This window comes from Hylobates moloch, unplaced genomic scaffold, assembly GCF_009828535.3.
Source record: "Hylobates moloch isolate HMO894 unplaced genomic scaffold, HMol_V3 SCAFFOLD_1, whole genome shotgun sequence".
NCBI classification, from domain to species: Eukaryota; Metazoa; Chordata; class Mammalia; order Primates; family Hylobatidae; genus Hylobates; species Hylobates moloch.
In genome coordinates, this window is record NW_026652276.1 from 27,365,126 (window position 1) to 27,386,986 (window position 21,861).

Here is a 21,861-nt window from a genome sequence, read left to right on the forward strand (position 1 = left end):
CACCATCTTGACTGGAAGTCTTTAGGCTATTTCTATAGTAAGTTCTATTAAATAAAAATGTCAACAAAAATGGTGATACAACAGAGATAGAGGCACTGGATTAATTAGTAAAATGTTTAGAACAGAGACAATTATGCATATTGAATTCTCTGCAGCACTCGCCACAATGTCTTGCATGTAATAAGCACTTAGTATCCATTAGATTCTTTGCATTCGCAGATTTGACACTTGTGGTTTTGAATTTTCCCAAGTGACCTCCAGAGGGCTCTGAAATTTTACTGCTCCCAGCATGTGCATCTCAATATGACTGTGGTTCTTCTTAATCAAGCAGTCTTTATTGTGCATCACTAAGTGCTTATAACTACAATTTTTGTATGTGTATAAATTAAGAGACATGGTTTTATAAAAATTTAGTAGTAAACTTAGGGGTTGAGAAGGAAAAGGAAACAGGTTATTTTCAATAGAATGTGATTTTTGGAGAAAAGATCCTTGAAAAACGTTCTGGAATAGCAAATTTAAGGATATGTAGAGGACTCTGGAAGTATTGCTGATGAATGCCAAATGTCCACTATAAATATTTGACTTGAAGTAATTTGAATTCATTTTGGAATTTGCCTATGTGATACAATTCGAGAAACAATAAGATTGCACTGTCCCTACATTCCCAAATTATATTCATTGTGATATTTCATCTTGAGAGATTGATTACTTTGTGCCAAGTATTTCCCTTTTCCTGATGACATATCTTCACATTTATAAGCATCTGTTATTGTGAAGGGAGTGGGCCCATTGTCATCAACACTTGGCTAAAGGTTTTCAGGTCCACTCACCCCACATTTATTGAACATCTCTTATGTGCCAGAGACTCTTCTAGGTACTATGGTTAATACAAGGATGAAAATTGGCTGTCTTTCAGGAGCTCAAAGTCCTGGGGAAAAATGGATAGGATGAAATATTAAAATATAATGTAATAAGTACTGTTAAAATGTATGAAAAAAGCTCTCCTCTGATAGCTTATAGGAGGAAACAGTAAGTGATTCCACGAGAAAAAGGAAAATATTCAGAGAGGAGATCATATTTGAGTCTGTGAAGTACCAGTAGGAATCTGCTTAGCAGGAAGAGACGGGAATGACCCTTCTCAGCATGCTGAGGCTTACTGAGGATGCTAAATCATGTCTGGAAGGTAGAAAGATGGGGAGAGAAATAGGGCTCTGGGAAAAAGGTAGGGATGTCAAAGACAAAGTTTGTTTTATAAGAAAACTTTTTTTTTTTTTTTTTTTTTTTTTTTTTTTTTTTATACAAACAACGCCATCAACAAGTGGGTGAAGGATATGAACAGACACTTCTCAAAAGAAGACATTTATGCAGCCAAAAGACACATGAAGAAATGTTCATCGTCACTGGCCATCAGAGAAATACAAATCAAAACCACAATGAGATACCGTCTCACACCAGTTAGAATGGCGATCATTTAAAAAGTCAGGAAAAAACAGATGCTGGAGAGGATGTGGAGAAATAGGAACACTTTTACACTGTTGGTGGGACTGTAAACTAGTTCAACCATTGTGGAAGTCAGTGTGGCGATTCCTCAGGGATCTAGAACTAGAAATACCATTTGACCCAGCCATCCCATTACTGGGTATATACCCAAAGGATTATAAATCATGCTGCTATAAAGACACATGCACACGTATGTTTATTGCAGCACTATTCACAATAGCAAAGACTTGGAACCAAGCCAAATGTCCAGCAATGAGAGATTGGATTAAGAAAATGTGGCACATATACACCATGGAATACTATCCAGCCATAAAAAATGATGAGTTCATGTCCTTTGTAGGGACATGGATGAAGCTGGAAACCATCATTCTCAGCAAACTATCACAAGGACAAAAAACCAAACACCACATGTTCTCACTCATAGGTGGGAATTGAACAAGAGAACACATGGACAGAGGAAGGGGAACATCACACACCTGGGCCTGTTGTGGGGTGGGGGGAGGGGGGAGGGATAGCATTAGGAGATATACCTAATGTTAAATGACGAGTTAATGGGTGTAGCACACCAACATGACACATGTATACATATGTAACAAACCTGCACATTGTGCACATGTACCCCAAAACTTAAAGTGTAATCAAAAACCCAGAAAAGATTTTTAACATGACACTAGCCGCTATTTCTAGCCTGAGTGAGACCTCAGTAATTTTTTTGTTTCTTATAGGATGCCTGGGGTAGAGTGAAGATAATGCTACTCTAGAAGCTGGGAGGTAATTAACTTCTAGACAAGTTTCACCATGTATTATATTATTCTGTGCTAGCTTTGTAACATTTTGGAGCTTCAGTTCCCCCAATAAGATATATAATAACAGCTGCTTTGTTACTATAGTGAGTTCATAGAATATAAAATTAAATTGCATATGTGAAAATTTGTTGAAATTGCAAAATACTATACAAGTATATGATTAAGTATGAATGTTGTTTAGCAAGCTATTGAGTCTGACTAATGCAGGGATCACCAGAGATGATGTGTCCGTGAAGGACAGGTGTGAGGCACGTGGGCTAGTAAAACAGTATAGGAGAATTTTTTCCCTGAGTACATTTTCTGGATTGTGTTTGATCTGCTGCCAGGGTGAGCTCTCATACACTACATTCATGGTCATCCCAACTCTGGTTCTACTCCGAATCTGCCATTTTGCAGATGGAGCTATGAATGGGGATATGGCCACTGGTGGAGATATGCAAATCTATTTTTTTTATAAAGAAGTAATCTAAGGGAATGCCACTTGGCCAGGAGGATCAGGGGCATTACCTTTATACATAATGACTATTTTAGTCATGAATAAAAGTTATTTAAGCTGTTTCTTTAGAAAGTACTTGTAAATTCAGCAGAAACTGGAACCCACATCTCCCATTACACTGTTGTCTATATTTTGGGAGAGACAGCATTTCTACTTTTGTTTCCTGTGCGTGATACAAAATTAGCTAAAGACTAATAAGCCAAAGCAGTAACCTTGAATTTTGTGAAAGTTAGGGAAAATGTAATGCTAGGAGTTATATATCTGCAACTGAAATTAGTCCCAGTGCACCCCTTCCACTCTCAGATTCTGGGCATGCTGATAAAATACCAGAAGACATGCAATACAATGAAAATTGGTTCTTTGGGTATCTGAGCGTCTTGACTTAGAAGAAGTTTCACCTTGGCCTCATGCTTCCTGAGGGGCCTGTTGCTGTTGCTGCTTAAGTGCTGGAACTACTAAGCAGCATACAGAAATTTTTATGTGAGTGAAATTAAAAATGAAACCTTCAAAGTCCTATTGATTCTAGACATGTTCTGTATGCATTAAATTGAAGCTAATGGACTGAAAAATGAACATGTCAGCATGTATAAGTAAGACTTATTTATGTGAGAATATATTGCTCCCATACTCTTTATCCAGCAATATATGTATTTATCTACATTGATATGTAATGCTAAAGCATTCTGTTGAATCTTTCTGAGATAACAGAATCAATTTTCACTCAGGTTACTTAAATGTCACTCATCATTAATCTGTCATTAGCCTTTGGCTTTTCTTCTCTAAATGTAGGTGGACAAGATTTAATGAACACTGTATTTTGACCATTGGAAACACTTAGATTCTTAGCATGAAGAGAATATAGAAGAACGTATGGCTATACAGTATCTATAATCTGATCAGAGGCACAGCATGTCTTCATTTGTATTGTTTCTATGTGTTATTGGTATTCTCCCAGGTCTATAGCCTATTCTTACACAATCTTACCTGCTTATGTTTCTGTCATCTATGCCCTTAAAACTCCTTCACTTGCATTCCTATCTTGAGCTTGGCCTTGAACTTCAAACTCAAATATCCAATGGACTACTGGGGAGAGATACTTAGCTATCTTGCTGTCACTCAATGTCTAAAGCTCAACTCATATTCACACAAACCCAAAACTATTCTTCCCTTCTATTTCACAGCTCACTCAAGTTATACTGCTTCTTCCCTTTAATTCCTTTATTCAGTTTCCGAGTTCTCATAATTTCATTGCTTAAATTTAGCGTAAAGGGTCCACTTTGTTTTGTCCCTGTGAAAACCTCTCTAGTGGCAGCTCTCACTGTCTCTTGTTTTGAGCACAGCTACCATCTAGTCTTGCTTACACTTAGTGTCACTTTCCTCAGGTATATTTTATGGTATAGCTAGAGTCAGAATCCTCTCTCCAAGGTGCACGTTGGGCTATGCTGCTCCTTCTTTCAAAACACTTAGTGGTTTCCTAACATTTAGAAATGAGAGTGTAATTTCTTTTTTGTTTTTGAGACGGTGTCTTGGTCTGTCACCAGGCTGCAGTGCAGTGGCGGGATCTTGTCTCACTGCCATCTCTGCCTCCCAGGTTCAAGCGATTCTCCTGTCTCAGCCTCCCGAGTAGCTGGGACTACAGGTGAGTGCCACCATGCCTGGCTAATTTTTGTATTTTTAGTAGAGACAGGGTTTCACCATATTGGCCAGCATGGTCTTAATCTCTTGCCCTCGTGATCTGCCCGCCTCAGCTTCCCAAAGTGCTGGGATTACAGGCATGAGCCACCGTGCCCGACTCAAAAGTGTAATTTCTTAACAGTGCTCCCAGGGTCCTTGCTGGCTTGGTCTACACCCGTCTCCCTAGGTCCATCTCTCAGTCTGTCAGTACCGTGGCTGTGCATGTGAATCCTGACACATGAGATGTTGGTTTATGCTGCATGTCGTTATTGGTGGTCCCTCAGCTGGATCTCTCTGCATCTGGTTAGCGCTTGTTCATCTTTTCAGACTCAGCTGTAAATCTTTTTTTCTCCAAAAAGCCCTCTCTGAAACCTAATTTGAGTTAACACTCTTTTATTCTCCATCCCATCGTATGCAAACCTCCATCTGTTGAAATTTTATTGATACTTTGCGTCTCTCCTTCATTGGATTATCAGGCTTTTGATAAAAAGACTATTTTGTATTCATCTTTGTACCCTTAACATCAAGCCCAGTGCCTTCCATGTGGCAAATGATTAGGAATGCTTGTTAAGTTGTCTTTGGACTAAAATAATACATTCAATAGTTTTACATAAGATTTCCTTTCCTTTGGCTGAGAGTTTCGGGTAATTGGGTAGGCTATGGGAAAAACTTGAAAGAATTCTTAATTGGGATACACTATGTATCACTTATAGGATGAAAGATTTTAAGGGCAAGCATTGTGTTAAAAAAGGGGGGGGGGGGGCTGAAGAAAAGACACCAAAGTGAGAATGGCTACAAGTTTCTGGGAACTGGTTGCACTTCCAAGATCACAGTATTTTTGCTTTTGCACATAAAAGCATGAACTATAAATAAGTTTGAAGTAGTAGGAATGTAAATACCTTTATTTGTAGGCTGCTAATAATTAATGCCCATCATATTAAGTAACTCATAGACTCTGAAGCCCATTCCAGTTTTGAAATACTCTCACTGCCAAAAAATCTCTGAATGAAATTTTATTTGACTTTATTATAGCTGCCAGATTAGACCATCATTTGGTCATGTTGGTCATCTGCAGTTGCAAAGAGTAGTCCCATCGGATGGCCATCTGCATCGTCGGAGAAGAAAGCCCAAACACTTGGCATTAACATGTTCTCTCTATCATTTTCATAAATTTCCTTATGTTCTAAGAATCTCAGAAGTAAAACCGAAGCCAACAAGTCTAATTTTCCTGAAGAAAAGGGTAGGTTCAGATAAAAACATGCAAACATAAAAACATGCAACATCTTCATTATCTCCTCTCTCTGCCAAATGATTCCCTCTAAGTGGATCTACTAGATGTGAGAAATATGCACATTGCAAGTCTTTATAAAAATGTCAGTTCGACAGTCTACATCGATCCATTTGCCCAAGAGGGAGTAATGTGCCTCTTTCTGATCCACTGTGTTTGCTCTACTGACCTTCTATTCATTTGGTGGTCAAAATTCTGAGCAGCTGGACTTCTAATTTAAGAAAACTATAATACCTATATTCCTGGAAACGAGAAATTTTGTTTGGAAAAAGTGGATTTATTTGACACTAAAGATTCATTTATTTAGAGAAATTTACATATTCCTCCTAAAATAAGAACACCAAGATGAAAACAAGTGAAAACGTTCAGGAGTGAAAATAATTTTGTGTCTTGAGGATGCCTGCAGTATTTATTTTAATTTATTCCTTTATTCACTCATTCAATAAATACTAGTTGAACATCTATGTGCCAGGCACACTAAGTGCCTCATCAACTTAAAGTTGGATGGAAGGGACAGCTTTTTTCATAAAAAGTTACTTATGGAGTGATGAGTTTTTTTTTTTTTTTTTTTTAAGAGAAGTCCAGAAGGCTATGGGAGAACACCACTGAGAGACCTGACCCAGTCCTGGTGTGAGTCTGCTGCTCCCTAAGATGGGAGCTGAGAAAAGAGATGGCCAGGAGGAGTGGGTGGTAGGGAAGGTCAAGGTGATCCAGGACAAGATTAGGGCACACAATTCCCGCTAGGAGGCGCTGTTCTCAGGAAATGCTTCCGCACTCTCTCCAGTCTCCAATGACCCCACCCTGGATGCCATGATGCTTTTTCCCCTCTCTCTTTCAGGTCTTATTTTTCTGAGCCTGCCTGTCAGGGAGTCTTGCTTTTTTTCTAGGCCACTGAAAGACTTTACTGAAGAGTGAAAGGAGAAAATGATAATTGATGAATTCAGCTAGAAGTGATGAAATAATACAAAGAAGGGCAAGCCCTCTTCAAAAATAGAAACCTGGCCCCACATTTGCTTAACTTTACCTCCTGCCTAGAAGCAGCTTCCAATAGAGGAGTCTAGGAAACTCCTAAATTAATGTGTTACTAAATTTCTAGAAGAAGAAAGTGTAAGTTTAGAGATTTCTCCCTATTTCTTCATATTCTCTGATCTTTGGGTGAGATTTTAGTTTGTAAAATACTAATTATACCTCACCTAGGAAATAAAGGGGTGTAGCTCTGTCAATGACATCAAATTTTTTTTTGTAAAGAAAAATATGGGCAAGTCTCACAAACAAAATGTTGCACGGGAGATGCTAAGCTCAAACGATACACACTGCATGATTCTATTTACATAGTTTCATACCAGGCATAAGTGAGTTATGCTACTGGAAGTTCAGCCATTCTTGGTGGGGTTATCCTTGGTGGCCGCGAGGATACTGCCTGGGAAACAGTACATGGGAACTTCTGAGGTGCTAGTGTTGTACCCTGTATACCCTATGTTATAGGTATACTTAGAGTATGTACACTTTTCTCTATAGTCTAAGTAAAAAGTTAGATGTTCATATATTCCCATGTTCTTACAACCCCATTCATAATAGCTAAAAGTTAGAAGCAACCTAAATGTCCATTGACAGATGAGTAGATAAAGGAAAGGTGGTGTATACATATAATAGAATATTATTTGGCCCTTAAGAAAGAAGGAAGTTCTACAACATGAGAGAGCATGAATGAAATTTCAGGACATTATGCTAGGTGAAATTAGCCAGTCACACAAAGACAAATACTGTAATATTCAAATACTGTAAGGTATCTAAAATAGTCAAATTCATAGAATCAAAGAGCAGAGTGGTTTCCAGGGTTGGGTGGTGTGGGGAGGGAGAAATGAGGAGTTGCTAATTAACAGACATAAAGTTTCAGTTAAGCAAGATGAATAAGTTCTTGGATTTAGTGTACATCATTGTACCTATAATCAACAATACTGTATTATGCACATAATTGTTTAAGAGGGTAGATCTCGTATGAAGTGTTCTTTCCACAATAAAATGAAAAGATGTTCACTTAGAATAAATCCTTTATATAAACAAGGAAAGCATTTGGCCTTGCACACATGATTCTGGTGATATCTACAGAGCCATTAAGAAGTGGACTTTTACGATGATCCAGTTTACACATAAATCAGGTCTTAAATTACTTTGGGCCAGATCATTCAGTTCAACCTCAGTTCTGGTGATGCTAAGTATGCAATTGTTCAAATTAACCAATTTTAAAAATCTATTCATTGTGAACCTGAGAAGAGGGTTAGAAAAAATATTTCTAGTTGCATTTCAATGTAAACATAATGCATTTCCAATATAGTCTTTAATTTCTCCAGATGATAACTAAAGAAAATAGTATAGTGCTGTATACCCAGCCTACGTGCTGTAGATTTTTATGTACTGAAATATAGATTATATGGTAAACAAGAGTATTTTTCTGAGTTGACATCATTTCAATAGGCATATGAGTTTGATAACTAGCCTTCCATTTTCTGCAAGTGAAAATCAATGGGATGGAATATGTGATTACAGATATATGTTCTGGTTTTACTTCTGCAAGTACAAAGAAAGGAAATGTATCATTGTATGCTACATTCGTGTTGTGAAACATCACAATTCTGTGCACCTCTCCCATTTTTTTAAGTTACTTTATGCTTTTTCAGATGCATCATTTCACAGCTTTGCTGCTGTGAGCCTGACCTCCCTCACTGGAGGACAGTTGCTTCCAAGGAGGTTTTTAAAAAAATAAAGACCCAGTTGTGATGTTCTACCGAAGCTATTACAGGCTGCTGACTCTGGGTTCTTGATAGCCAGTGGCCTGGCTGCTGCTGTAAGTCACTGTACTGGAGGAACAGGAGTGAGAAATAGGACACTGACTCTGCTCTTACTTCTGGGTGGTACCTTTTATACTATGAGCACTGTGCAAGACACACTTTGGATATACAATAACTCATGAGCCAGAAGGTGCAGGTGGATATCTAAAGCAAACTCAGGCAATTAAAGTTAACATTCCTGAGAGCAGGATACTTTGCAGGCTGAGAAACAGGCAACTGATGTTTGAGAACCTCCTGGAACTTTGCTAGGTTTTCTGGGGAAACTGAAAGCAGCCCAGCCAACAGGATACAAGTGTGCCTTACATAAACAATAAAGTGGCTTGGATAATATTATCCTCCAAGTGCACGTTAAGTGTGCAGATCTGGATACCCAGGGAAGTTATTCCCTTTGTCTTATAGAAGTAGTGCCCTACAAGGCCACATCAGATAGTAAACATAGCAGGCAAATGGAACCTAAGCCCTCTTATGCAGAAATAACTGTCTAATTGCAAAAAATCCCAAACAAAAGCAAAAATCCCAAACAAAAGCAAAAATCCCAACTATATGCTTATGTTAATATTTGCATGTTTAATATTTTCTTTTTATACATCTATTTCATTGCCACTGCAATGATTTTAGGTTTCATGGCAGTTTGATTTTCATTCTCCTCTGCAACTTTCCTTCACTCATGTTCAGCCTCCCTCTGAAATCGATGAACCACATGAACCACAAATGATTAGGGATGGGAAATTAAATGTATGAACAAGCAGAACTAATAAAGTGCCTGAAACAAGGCAAAGATGGGGTAAAATTACTGTAGGCTAAACAAGCCTGTAATTTTTAGGTACAAAAGAGAAGAGTATACTAGGCAGATGGAAACATAGTGAATATTTGATCTTAATGACACAGCCATCAGTTCACCATAATGTTCATAACTTTTTACATTTCCATAGATACATAGACCTATACTATTTACACATAGATACAAATGTACACACACACACCTTAGACATTTTTATACTTGCAATTTACAAATTATGTCATATTTTTTATAGCCCATAACCTCAATTTATCCACAAGATATTTTGTAGTATCCTTTTATCTGTAAAATTGTAACACAGAAAACTTCTTGACAACTGGTTTCAAGACTGGTTGTGTGAGTTTCCAGAGCACATGGTCCTCATATTGTTATTTCCATAAATTTGGAAAGGGATTCTTGCTCAAAAACACATCTCTTGCTTGCTTACTGTTGCTCTATCAGGGGCCCAGCCTTCAGTTCTGCAGTTGAGCCTGGTACCAAGTAAGCTTTCAATAGATTAGTCCAACAGAGCAACTACTATTGACGGATGGCATTACTCAAATTTCTACAGAGATACAAGGACAATTCCTGACAAAATGCAGTATAGTGGGAACCTGAAGTGGGTAGAGGGGAGGGGGTTCCACTAATCAGTAAACTGACTACAGAAAAGAAGGGTTGTCATCAAGATGCATGATTTCTTCACAATATAGAGGTGACCCATCTTTGCCTTTTTTGGAATTTTCTCAAAGCCCCCGTTTTTATGAGGCATATATTTACTGATTTGAATGGATTTTATCATTAGCAAAATAGAACAGTTACATGATCTGAGCTGTATCAGCAGAAACTCTGTCTTATAAACTGACAAAGGGCGTTGACCGCTTTCTTCATTCTTACCCTGATCTATTTCTCTTTTAAAACTCAGATAAAAAATCTCATTTCCCAGAAAGCTGCCTCACAGGCTCCCAGTGTACCTGTGCATGTCTAACACACAGCATTTGCCTCCCTCTCTGTTATTGTGGATTTGCCTTGTTTTGTGCCCCATCAGACTGTAAGCTTCTTGAGCACATGGGAAAAAATGCATCATTCAGTTCAAACACAGTCTAGTTTCCTAGGTGGAAAGTTGTTTATTGAATAAATCTTTTTATTAATATGACAGATAAGAGAAAAATATTTGATTGTAGGAATTGAGTTAGCTACAACACAACATGAAGTCTCAGAAACTTAAGTGTCTATTAACATACTTTAAAACCTTGAATCTATTTTTTTCTGAATTATGTGCTTTGTAGTATTTTTCTCAGAGTTCGTGGTTTATAACATGTGCATGAAGAGCTTGCAGCAGATCTATCTCATAACAGAACCTGGATGAACTTTTGTGCAATAATTGAAAATACTGAATATGGTGACTTCTGAAACAAACACTAAGTCACCAGAGAAGTATGCAGTTGAGGGGAACTGGAGGCTAACCTGCCTGTGTGGATACCTTTCCCTTGAGATGGTGGCTACTGGAAGCCAGAGACAGACCTTTCAACAAGATTAAAGAGATGCTATTAATTGCTATCGATCATGGGTCAACAAATTAAATTGCATCTGCAACTGCATCTCTGAAAGGTCTAAATGAGAAATGCAGTTAATGGGTCTGGCTGACCCAATGTTGTGATTAATTAAAAAGGGAATGCAACCAAAAAAACAAAGGCAAAGAAATATATAACTGGAGAAGGGTGGACAACCTTCAAAATCTCAAGTTGAAAGCCTTTCCCAGGACCTAAGTTGTCATTTAACTCTATATATTCTGGGGAAAAAAAAAGAAAAACAGAGACAGCCACAGTGAACAGCTAAATAAGTATTTTTTTGAATTTCTGGAATTGTGGTGAGCAACAATATGAAAAAGAAACCAACATTTTTTATTCCGAAGGGGCAAGTGAGGGAAGAGGTGCTGGAAACTTATAAGCAGTTTGTGTCACAATATACAGATAAATTGTTTCACTATCATGTGAGATTAACATTTGCCACATACCAATGAAAGAATTTGGTTATTCTTGCCATTCCAAATTTGACCTCCATTTCAAAAATACCTTGAAAAAAATATGACCAGAGGTAAACTTTGGCTATTCAAATTGCTTTTATTCAAACCAAGATACAAATAGTATTGGTAAATATTAACAGGGTGGGCTGCCCCAAAGACTACTTTATCTGAGGTTGACTCTGAATATCTAATATATTGCCAGTATCTTCAGCATAATGTCCTAAAATATCAGGACCACCCCTAGGTAAAGCATAAGTTGCATATTTTTGGTGGTGTTTTTATTAGCGTCAATGTCTTAATCACCTGGGTTAGAAAATGTGACTGTTTTAATTCTTGAGCTCCTGTTTGATCCTCCATAAGGTCCTTTTGTTCCAGCTGGTCTGTTAGAGTCTTGCCACTCCCAGAAAAGACCTTCATTCTTCTTCCTGGACTTTTGTGGTGACCTCCCTCAGTGTCTCCACTTCTCTCTCCCTGGGCCCCAAAGCATCCTTCACTCTATCAGATTTGTTTTTAAAATACAAATACGGCCATGTCACCCTGTTATTTGATGTCGATTAATCAATAGTATCAACAAAAACCAAGTTGGATTTTCTTGGCATAATCTTCGAGGTCTTAACAATTGAGTTTCCTTCCCAGACACAATCTCCCACTGTATGCCCCCATCTCTAGCCTTACACTATAAGCATGCCTGACTGCTTCTCACACTCCAAATACTCTATTCATTTTTTGTTGCTCTATAATATCATTCTCTTAAATACCTGCCCAACTTCTATCTAACTGACAAGATCCAAATCCAATATCACCTTATCCATGAGTATCTCCTTTCTGATACTATAAATCTTAATAATGATAGCTTCTTGTGCTGAGCCCTATTCTAAACTATTTTATGGGTAGTATTCTGTTTAATACTTAACAACCCTCTGATATAAAAGCTGGTTCTGCCTCTTTCTAATCATGGAAGCCTGAGAAAACCAGAAAACCTTTCTGAACTTCAGTGTTGCAGTCTGAAAAATGGGATTATCAGTCCATAATTTCATGGTGGTTATGAGGATGGTTGATTAATGAATGCGAATTACTGTCTTGTGTGAAGTAACCAGTACAGTGTCTGATACTCAGAAGGGGCTCAATAAATGGTCTCTGAACTTTATATCCAAATATTTCTCCAATCCTGCCCACCTCACATAATTATTTAAGAGGTTTTAAAACTAAAACTTTTTTCTAGAAATGTAGTTTTTTGAAAGTATCCCTACTCAAAACCAGGTTGTAATGTGAATAGTGGGATTGTTGAAATTGGAGTTTGGGCTTCAAAGAGTTAGGAGTTCAAGATTTTAAAAATTAAGAAAGAAAGCCATCATATCATTACTACAACTGAAAATATTTGGAATGTAAAGCAAATTTTGAGTTTCTAAAATTAAAGAAATTCATTCAACTCAACCTATTTAACTCTTATGAAAGATACTATGGTACTAGCTGTGTTTTGTTTCATCAAAAGAACAATATGCCTTCTAGGTGTACAAAGTTGATTAGGAAGAATCAAGTGTTCGTACTAGACAGTACAGTTTGAGGCTCACTGATAACGGTGTCGCCTCAATTTAAGGTATAAATCCCTTATGAATTTGATAAGGTACAGGTGAGATTGCTGGCTCAGAGATAGCATTTTGTCTTTCAAACTCATAAAAATACCTTTATTTAAAAGAGTAATATTCCCAACATAAAACCTAAAATAACAACAAACCCAGGACTCTGTCTCAGTTCATAGCTTTCTCCTCTATACTTTGAGGTGTCCTCTCCATGAGACTTGAATCTGAATTGAACTGTAAACAGTCCTGTAAAATGGACATACAGAGTAGAGAATTTCTCTCTATTTTGACATGCAAGAAAGTCTAATTTTGTTTTAAGAAAATGGTAGTGGAGTTGGGGTGTGTGTGCTTCTGTGTGGGGATGCTGTGGTGATGTTTTCTCAGTGGTTGCCCTTTTTTTCTTCCTCCAACAATGCAGAAGATGATGGCAATTCATAAAATACTGTCCAGTTTTGCTCTGCATTAAGTAATTTGTTTGTCTCAAGGAGAGGAAAAATAACAGTTTACTCTTACTCTCTAAGGAGAGCTTACAATACACATCAAAGGCACTGTCTTTTGCGTTCTGGTCATCAGCAACAATTCTTGCACCAGGGCTCTTTGACCCATGGAGGTCAGTTGGTAGAAAGCCTCTTGCCCTGCTGTTTCCCTGCTCAGTCTAGAAAGAAGTTTAACATAGACCTTTAAGAAACACCAATGCTCAAAGAACAACAAACTAAGGACTCTGTCAGAATTCATAGCTGAACTTAGGAGGCAAAACAACCACATCCAATGTTATGGACTGTTTGAATCATGCAAACATCTCTTCTCTCTCATATTTTAGAAAATCTAAGAAGTTTTAATATGAATTAAATATTAAATGATACGAAGGATTTATTTTGTTAGGTTTAATAAAATAATGTATAAAATATGGTCTTGTAAGAAAATATCACTTGATGATTACTGCAAATTGTAGGGGTAAAATCATACGATGCTTGATATTTGCTTAAAATAACAAGACGGATTGGGCATAGTGGCTCACGCTGGTAATCCCAACACACTGGGAGGCCACAGCAAGCAGATTTCTTGAGCCCAGGAGTTTGAGGCCAGCCTGGGCAACTTGGCGAAACCCTATCTCTACAAAAAAATTAGCCAGGCCTGATACGTCTGTAATCCTAGCTACTTGAGAGGCTGAGGTGGGAGGATCATCTGAGCCAGGGAGGTCAAGGCTGCAGTGAGCTGTAATCACACCGCTGCACTCCAGCCTGTGTGACTGAGTGAGACCCTGTCTCAAAAAAAAAAAAAAAAAAAAAAAAAAAAAAAAAAAAAAAAAAAAAGACTTAAGGGGGATAAAGAATAAATGAAGTATTATGTGGAGGGCATTATGTTAAGTGAAATAAGCCATACCAGAATGAAAACTACTGCATGATCTCACTGTTGTATGCAAGCTTATTAGATTCTTGATTTGTAATTTAGGAATAACATTACCTCTTTAAAGGGATTGCATGAGAATTAAGTGTGATGATATAAGTAAATTTCAAGTCATAGTCTCTGGCATATAAGTGTTAAATGAACTGTAGGTAGTAGCATTGGTTACTTAATAAACATTTGTTGGATTGTTAAAACAATTCACAAAATCTCGATCACTGTTGAATCTGGGCAATGGGTAAATGGAGGTTCTTTATACGATTTTCTTTATATATGTTTGAAAACCTTTATAATAAAGAATTCCTGCTTTGCTACTTACTAGCCTGTGACTTTGGGCAAAGCATTTAGCTTCTTTATATTCCAGTTTTCTCAAGAACAAAGCAGAGATGACAAGAGTTCCTCTCTCATAGGTGTGCTGTATGGATTGAATACAATCCTGTGGGTGCAGAGCTTGGCACGGGGCCTGGCTCAGAGCCAGCACTCAATAATTATAGATTATCATTAGCATAGTATATGGATCTGGGGTCAGGAAAAGACTTTTCCTATCATTTACCCTCTCACTGCTGGCTTATTTGAGCCTCCTCTCGGATCCCCAAGTCAGCAATGCGTTGCGTTATGAAAAATGAAAATGTGTGCAGGCAAATGCAAAAGCTAATGCTTCATTCTAATTGAATACAGCTCTAATGACACATGTACTTTCAAATGATAGAAGTAACCGAGAATTAGTCATTAAATAATTAGGGTGGGGGAAAGGAGAAATGTGGGAAGGAAAATATACCACAAACAATGTTTGCTGGTTAACACACTTTATATTTAACAAAATAATTTTTTAATAATATATTCTTTTACACATCAAATATTGTTGCTAGAATCCCCTTTTTACAGTTTAGTGTTTAGGTTTTTTTTTTTTTTTTCTCACTAGTTTTCAGGCACGCCATTTTTCAAAGATTTTAGAAACTGAATTGTTTTTAATAGGCATCAGCTGACAAGATGTTGATCCCTTATTTTAACATAGCTGTCTTTAAAGCCGAGAACCAAAGGCGGAGGAGAAATAGGAGTACAGAGGTGACAGTGTGGCTGCAAATAAAGACTTCACAAGAAACAAACAACAGATGAGACCAGAGCTCTGTTGTTCAGAGTCTGGAAAGAATTTCTCAATGACCTCGGTAGAAGGAAGTTGTAAAATGTTTATCAGTTTATGAGAAATTGTCACAGTATAGGTTCATCTCTCCCTAAAGGGGGAAAAATGTCAGTGCTACAAAATCTTAAAGGAAACAGCTTGTAGTGAAACTTTGAGAAAAGGAAAATCCAACAACAACAAAACCAACAATAAAAATCCCTCTCTCTAGCTGGTTATCAGAGGCCACAGAACAGCCTGCTTTCTGCAAACTCTCTGAAGAGAGATCCTTAATGGATGTCCCATTCAATTCTAGTAAATTCTTGCTGTGACTGTCACTGTGCCAATACTTTGATGCAAAATTTCTGCACTTTAGCTTCCCAGTTGCACCCTCTATCTGTTTTCTAAAAAAGGACATAGTCACTCCTTAATAATAGATAAGGTACTATGCTGCATGGCTCTATTAATGATATTTTCTGAGTTTCAAACCTTATTCCTGTCATTTATTATTATTATTTCTTTCCAAGAGTGTGGATTTTTGAAGTTGGCAACAGGCAACCTCAGGGCAAAGAAAGCTCTATAATACATCTCTGTCTAGACACAAGCTGAAGTGTGCAATGCCTTTACTTTTGAGTGCAGACATAAATCATGCAGCATTGCTCATGAATGATTCATGACTGTCTATATGATGTATCCATGGTGGCAACTGAAAGGCACCAACCTTTCTGCAAATTGGTGTTCTAAGGGAAGGCGACTTGATGCTCTTCCTCGGGATGATGCCGGCATGGCTATTTGTATCATAACACAAGCACAGTGTGTGTAAGAATGTCAGGTCTGACTCGTCAGCACATTAATTTTGGAAATGACAACTCTTGATGACAGTAGATGCTTCCAGGGAGGAGAGGCTGACAATTTTAAATGAAAAACCAGTTGACAAGGCTCAAAAAATATGTTTCCTGAGGGTGGGCCTATAGCATTAGAAGCCTCACTCTCTATGGAGAAGACTGACCCCTTGGGAATGCTGACTGTATATGTCCCAAAGGGATCAGAAGCTCACAAAAGCCACAGATGCTGCTAGAGCTTGCCTAGTGTGTCCCCTGCCAGAAACCACTCTATACTGATTATTCTAGACCACTGGTTCTCAACCAGGTGAAATTAGGCCCCTCACTCCCACTCCTTAGGGACATTAGGCAATGTCTGGAGACATTTGGTTGTCACCAGCCCCTGGGATGTTGCTACTGGCACCTAGTGGATAGAGGCCAGAGATGCTGCTAAACATCCTAAAAGCACACAGGACAGCCCCCACCAACAGATAATGATCTGACCCCAAATGTCTATCCTACTAAGATTGAGATACCTTGCTCTAGAATATGGCACTCCACAGGAGCTATGGCAAAGCCCAGGTTGGGGGAGCAGGAAAAGAAAGAACATTGATAATAAAGACAACCTTAAAGTCTCTTCAAGGTCCCTATCAGATCTGCTCCGGGGTTTTTAGGACAGGAGCGTGGAATAAGCGACTAACTATGCCATGTGGTTTCAGAATTGTTAATTTTGCACTTGAATCGAGGTGGCATCAGATACCCTGTATATTTCGTTTTTTTCTGTTACTGTACTAGCAGCATTACCAGGGCAACCTGGAGACTCTTCAAAGGTTCACTTTAATTTTTCAGTATCTAATATATACATTTAAAAAAATGTTCAACAAATGGAATTGAATTGTGCAAGACTCACTCTACCCTAATCTTTAATTTAAATCAGCACTTGAGGTGGAAAGAGTGTCCTGAATCTGTGTTTCAGACGTAGGGCTGAGTGGTTGTTACTACAACATGGCAAACACAGTCCCGAACCACAAAAACTGCCAGTGTGTACTACTGACTTTTAGCCAAGAGATGTTCAGAAGGATTTGGATTCACAGTGGGGTTTCTCACCCTGGTTCTGGTATTTATATTGCCTGATGACAATGAGTTTAGAGTGTGTTTAGTTACAAACCAAACTCAAATTTCACATCATGAAAAAGTCTGATGATTAATGCTACAATTTTAAAGATCTGTCTCTCTTTGGATTCTTTAGTTAAGCTCATGGTGTCCTTTACGTAATAGATTTTGATTGGCAGTTTCGAGGTTTTCCATATGAAATGTGTGGTTTGTAAGAATTAAATTGTGAGCCCCCACATAATGGACAAAGTACTTGTTCCCAACCCTGTCCAGGAATAGGTCCGTCTATGTGCACACCCCTCTTTCCTTAGTCTGCAGGGCATGATTCACCCTAGGGGAGCAATTGACTGGATGCTCTTGGCTTTCCCAGCTCAGGGAAGATCTTTCCCCTAACATTCCTTTACCAAACTTTTTTTTGGCACAACTCAAAACTTTACTGTGCAGTCAAATCTAGCCCCTTAGACTCTAAAATTGAAAAAACAAATACTACAGGAGAACAATGCCATGTACGACGTACAGAAGAGTAAAAATGAAGTAAACCAGGGGACAGTGAGCTGGTAGGTCAGAGGCATCACCAGGGAAGGAGCCTGTGCAAGGCTCTTTCTTTTTGTTCCAGAAATCCAGTCGTCAAGTCACCATCAAGCACTGGTAAATACAAAAGCGATTTAGATAGCTATATACTATATATATTTTATATAGCAAGAGAGAAAGAGAGAAATTTCCTCTTAGTAAAATATTCACTTTTGTCAACCCTAGAAGGTTTTGCTGGTGACCCTGTTGTAGCTGGCAGGAGTTTGTTTGTTTTGTTTTGTGTTAAACATGTGCAGTGTTGAAGCCATAGCATCCTTTCCTAAGAAATCGTCATTGGTTGGAAGTTTGTCCTACACAGTCTGCTTGCCTTGGCATTCACGTTTTGAACACTGAGCAGGCTTCCACCAGTCCCCGTTGTGACAGTGACAGATGTTACATTCGTCCACTTTCACTTCAATGCCAGCTGGAATTATCGTAGTTCCTGCAAAGCAGTTTGGACCTGAAACACACAGATACATTGATTAGTTGATTAAATCTGTGAGGCTCCCTTTCACCCTACCATCCAAACCCAAGCCCCAAAGCCATAAATAAGTCAGACTACTCTACTGACTTAGCATCAAGGAATTTTCTAGCCATCTCCTTGAAATTCAAACTTGCAACTCTGCTACCTTTTACACACAGCTCATATTTCCCGTGTATATCATGAACTTAAATAAAAAGAGACAATCTTCAAAAAAAAAATCGTATTGTTTGCTTCCTGAGTACATGCAGTTTTCTAAATTTAGGTTCTGTGGGTTAAACTCTATTTGTTTTGTCCTCTGAGATGTAAAGGCTGCCAATGTATGCTCTGAAACACGACGGAGGGCTGACATGGTCTGCCTCAGATGGTGGCACCCATGGCCTGTGCTTCTCTTTTCCTGTGTTGGGTATGAGACAGTAAACTCTCTCGTTCCCCAGTTTCAGTGCCTCCCCAGCCCAGTTCCTGGAATCCCCAGCTTGTTTCTTGATAACAATGAATAATTCATGACCAGATGATTTATTCATGTCCTGAACAAGCTTTGTTAGAGGTTCATTTGATTTTTATAAATGGACTTCCTTTAATCTGCTGGCTATCTCTTTTTTTTCTTTTTTTAAAAGAATGACCAAAAATGGTGGGCTTTTTGAAAGTCAGCAGGAATTTTATTTTACTTTTTGACATTCAAAAGCCGTATTGAAAATGTCCCCTGCTCATTATAGACGAATGTTTAAAAAATTCACCAATTTCAGGTTTTTAAAAATTTCTTGTCTGTCTTTCCCTCCTTTTTCTTACTTTCCCCTTATTTTCTTGCATTTTTTGACCTTCCCAATGTAGGAATATCAGTGTTCAGTGTTGGTTGTTATTACTATAGTTCCCAGATTCAAATGGAAAAAAAATTGCTTCCCAAAGTGCAATGGATTATAGTAGGGTGGTACAAATTGTTCTTTCTTTGAAGCAATTTGGTTTTAAGTCTCTGAGGTACACATTTGGGTAAAGAGAGAGAACGTTGAGTTGTGTCTACCAGTGATTTATTAACCCAACATTATTAGCCACTCACCATAACCACTACAAAGTAACATGGCAATGCATATCAGTATCAGTGCCCTACTTTCACTTTCTTACCCCCTTGATAAGCAAGACTGTCTTTAGCATCAAATAAATGAAATCTGGGGCTATGTGTAGTTCCACTTCATATTTGAGGTCTTGCTTTTTATAAAATTATAATTAATTACAACATATACTTATCAACACAAAGCTATTCAATATGTTATGGTTTTAATTGCCCGTTGTTTCAGAGCTCCCAGACCTCAATAGTGCATACACTTACCAGTGGTGGGGTTCCTATGCCTTTCTTCACTCTGTAACACAAACACTTGGCATGTGCTCAAGATGAAGAGCCATGCAGAACAGGAGGGAAATAAGGGTCAGCTCTGACAAATAGCTAGCAAGCTGTCAGCCTTCACCCAGAAGGGTTCTTCTTGTTCATTTGTTGTTGTTGTTGTTGTTGTTGTTTTTGAGATGGAGTCTCACTCTGTCACCTAGGCTGGAGTGTGGTGGTGCAATCTTGGCTCACTGCAACTTCTGCCTCCAGGACTCAAGCGATTCTCCTGCCTTAGCCTCCCAGGTAGCTGGGACTACAGGCATGCGCCATCACACCTGTCTAATTTTTTGTATTTTTAGCAGAGATGAGGTTTCACCATGTTGAATTTCTGACCTCAGGTGACCCACCTGCCTTGGCCTACCAAAGTGCTGGGATTACAGGTGTGAGCCACCACGCCTGGCCTAGTTCTGATTCTATGATTCTAAGCCACTGGCCATCCTTACTGCTGATTATTTAAGGGCTGTAATATTAATTCCATAGGTCTTGGGATTTAAGTCATTGTTTGATAGATTGGACTGCCTTTGGGTCTACAGCTCCCTGGGAAAATTCAACACCAAACCATAAATTTGTTCTGGACCCAGAACTGAGGGAGTCTTCAGAGAACTTGGCAGAGAGGTTTTTCCAGAATGTAGCTCGTTCTCCTGGGGCCATTATTGACAGACCTCTCTCAGCCCAGCTAGTTCTAGGCCAAACAGGGCCTTGCCAGGGCCAGCCTAGCTTTAATAATCATACCAGAGTGAACTACCACCTATTTGCCTGGAGTCAAGCCGGAGGAGGTGGTGGTTCCTCTTGCCACCTGTCCCCTTGTAACCAAGTCTTTTTACTCCAGTTGTATCCTTTTAACTTTTCCAGATGAGAAAATAAAATTCTAAATAATGGTTTTAAAAGAAGTCCATGAACCAGGCAAGATATTTTCCAGTAAGAGTTTTCCCAGCTTCTTGAGAAAATTTGGATATTCAACAGTCAGAAGAATCTTAACTGTGCGAGCGTGTGTGTGTGTGTGTGTGTGTGTGTGTGTGTGTGTATGTGTGTGTAGACACATGCTACTGGCTCACTGGAGGCTGGATAACATCAGTGGCACAATAAGAGAAGCAGGCAGGGAGGAATCTTTGTGAAAAGAGAATTCTTACAAATTTCTATGCATATCCTGAAGGGATATTTTACTAGAGCTCTGGTTTTCATATCCACCCCTTTCTGCATATGCTGGTATCGTACTATGGTCAGTGTGTATTTGACTAACCTCTATACACCATTTCTTAAGAGTCATTTAGAATTTGCTGCATTCTCAGCTCAAGAAATATTAATGACTGTATATTGATTGACAGAATGCAAAGAAAGATCCTTTGCACTTGCCAGGCCTAACCAAAGGCACTTCTGTAAATTATATGGTAAGCTCTTACCTCTACCTGATGGCCAAAGGTATTTTACAGAATCAAAAATTCCTGTTTGATCTCATTAGCTTTAGTAGTACAGTGATTTTTTATTAGTACCCTTCTGAGAACCTTAGGTATAATTACAGAAGTCTCAAGTTTGCTGTTAATAGTCTTATCTGCTTAAAAGTAATTTAGATAATTGTCAAGCAGAGTGGTTGGCACTATTTAAAAATGATTCTGGTTTTAGCCCTTCTTCCTTAATAGTGGTGACAGTAAATGCAAATTTGCTTACAGCATATGTGAGCCCACCATGAGTTCTTTACATAGAAAGTCTATCCTTCTATCTACTGTCTACGTTGTATATGGGGACTGATTTCTTTTTGTCTTGGTCAATGTAGGGGAATACATTCCTTAGGAGAGTGAATTCAATGGCAAAGCAACATATTTTAATGCAGAGGATTTGGAGAGACTCCAGAGGGGAGCAATGAAAATGATTAAACTGAAGCCTGGCAAATAGGACCTCTGAGAAAAGGTTAAGGGGATTGGAATTATTTAATCTAGAAAGAGAAGATGGAGGAATAACTCAATAACTCTCAAAGAATGAAGGCTT

General features: G+C 38.4%; 1 protein-coding gene across 2 annotated transcripts in view; it reads right to left on the bottom strand.

Annotated features, from left to right (window-relative positions):
- Positions 1-15,187: 15,187 nt before the first annotated feature.
- VWC2L (von Willebrand factor C domain containing 2 like) overlaps positions 15,188-21,861 on the bottom strand; it is a 165,991-nt gene continuing 159,317 nt past the window's right edge. For both annotated transcript variants that reach the window (XM_032754633.1, XM_032754632.2), the window contains one exon: positions 15,188-18,479. In XM_032754633.1, coding sequence (XP_032610524.1) covers positions 18,450-18,479 — 30 coding nt within the window. In that variant the 3' untranslated portion in view covers positions 15,188-18,449. The remainder of the gene's footprint in view (positions 18,480-21,861) is intronic.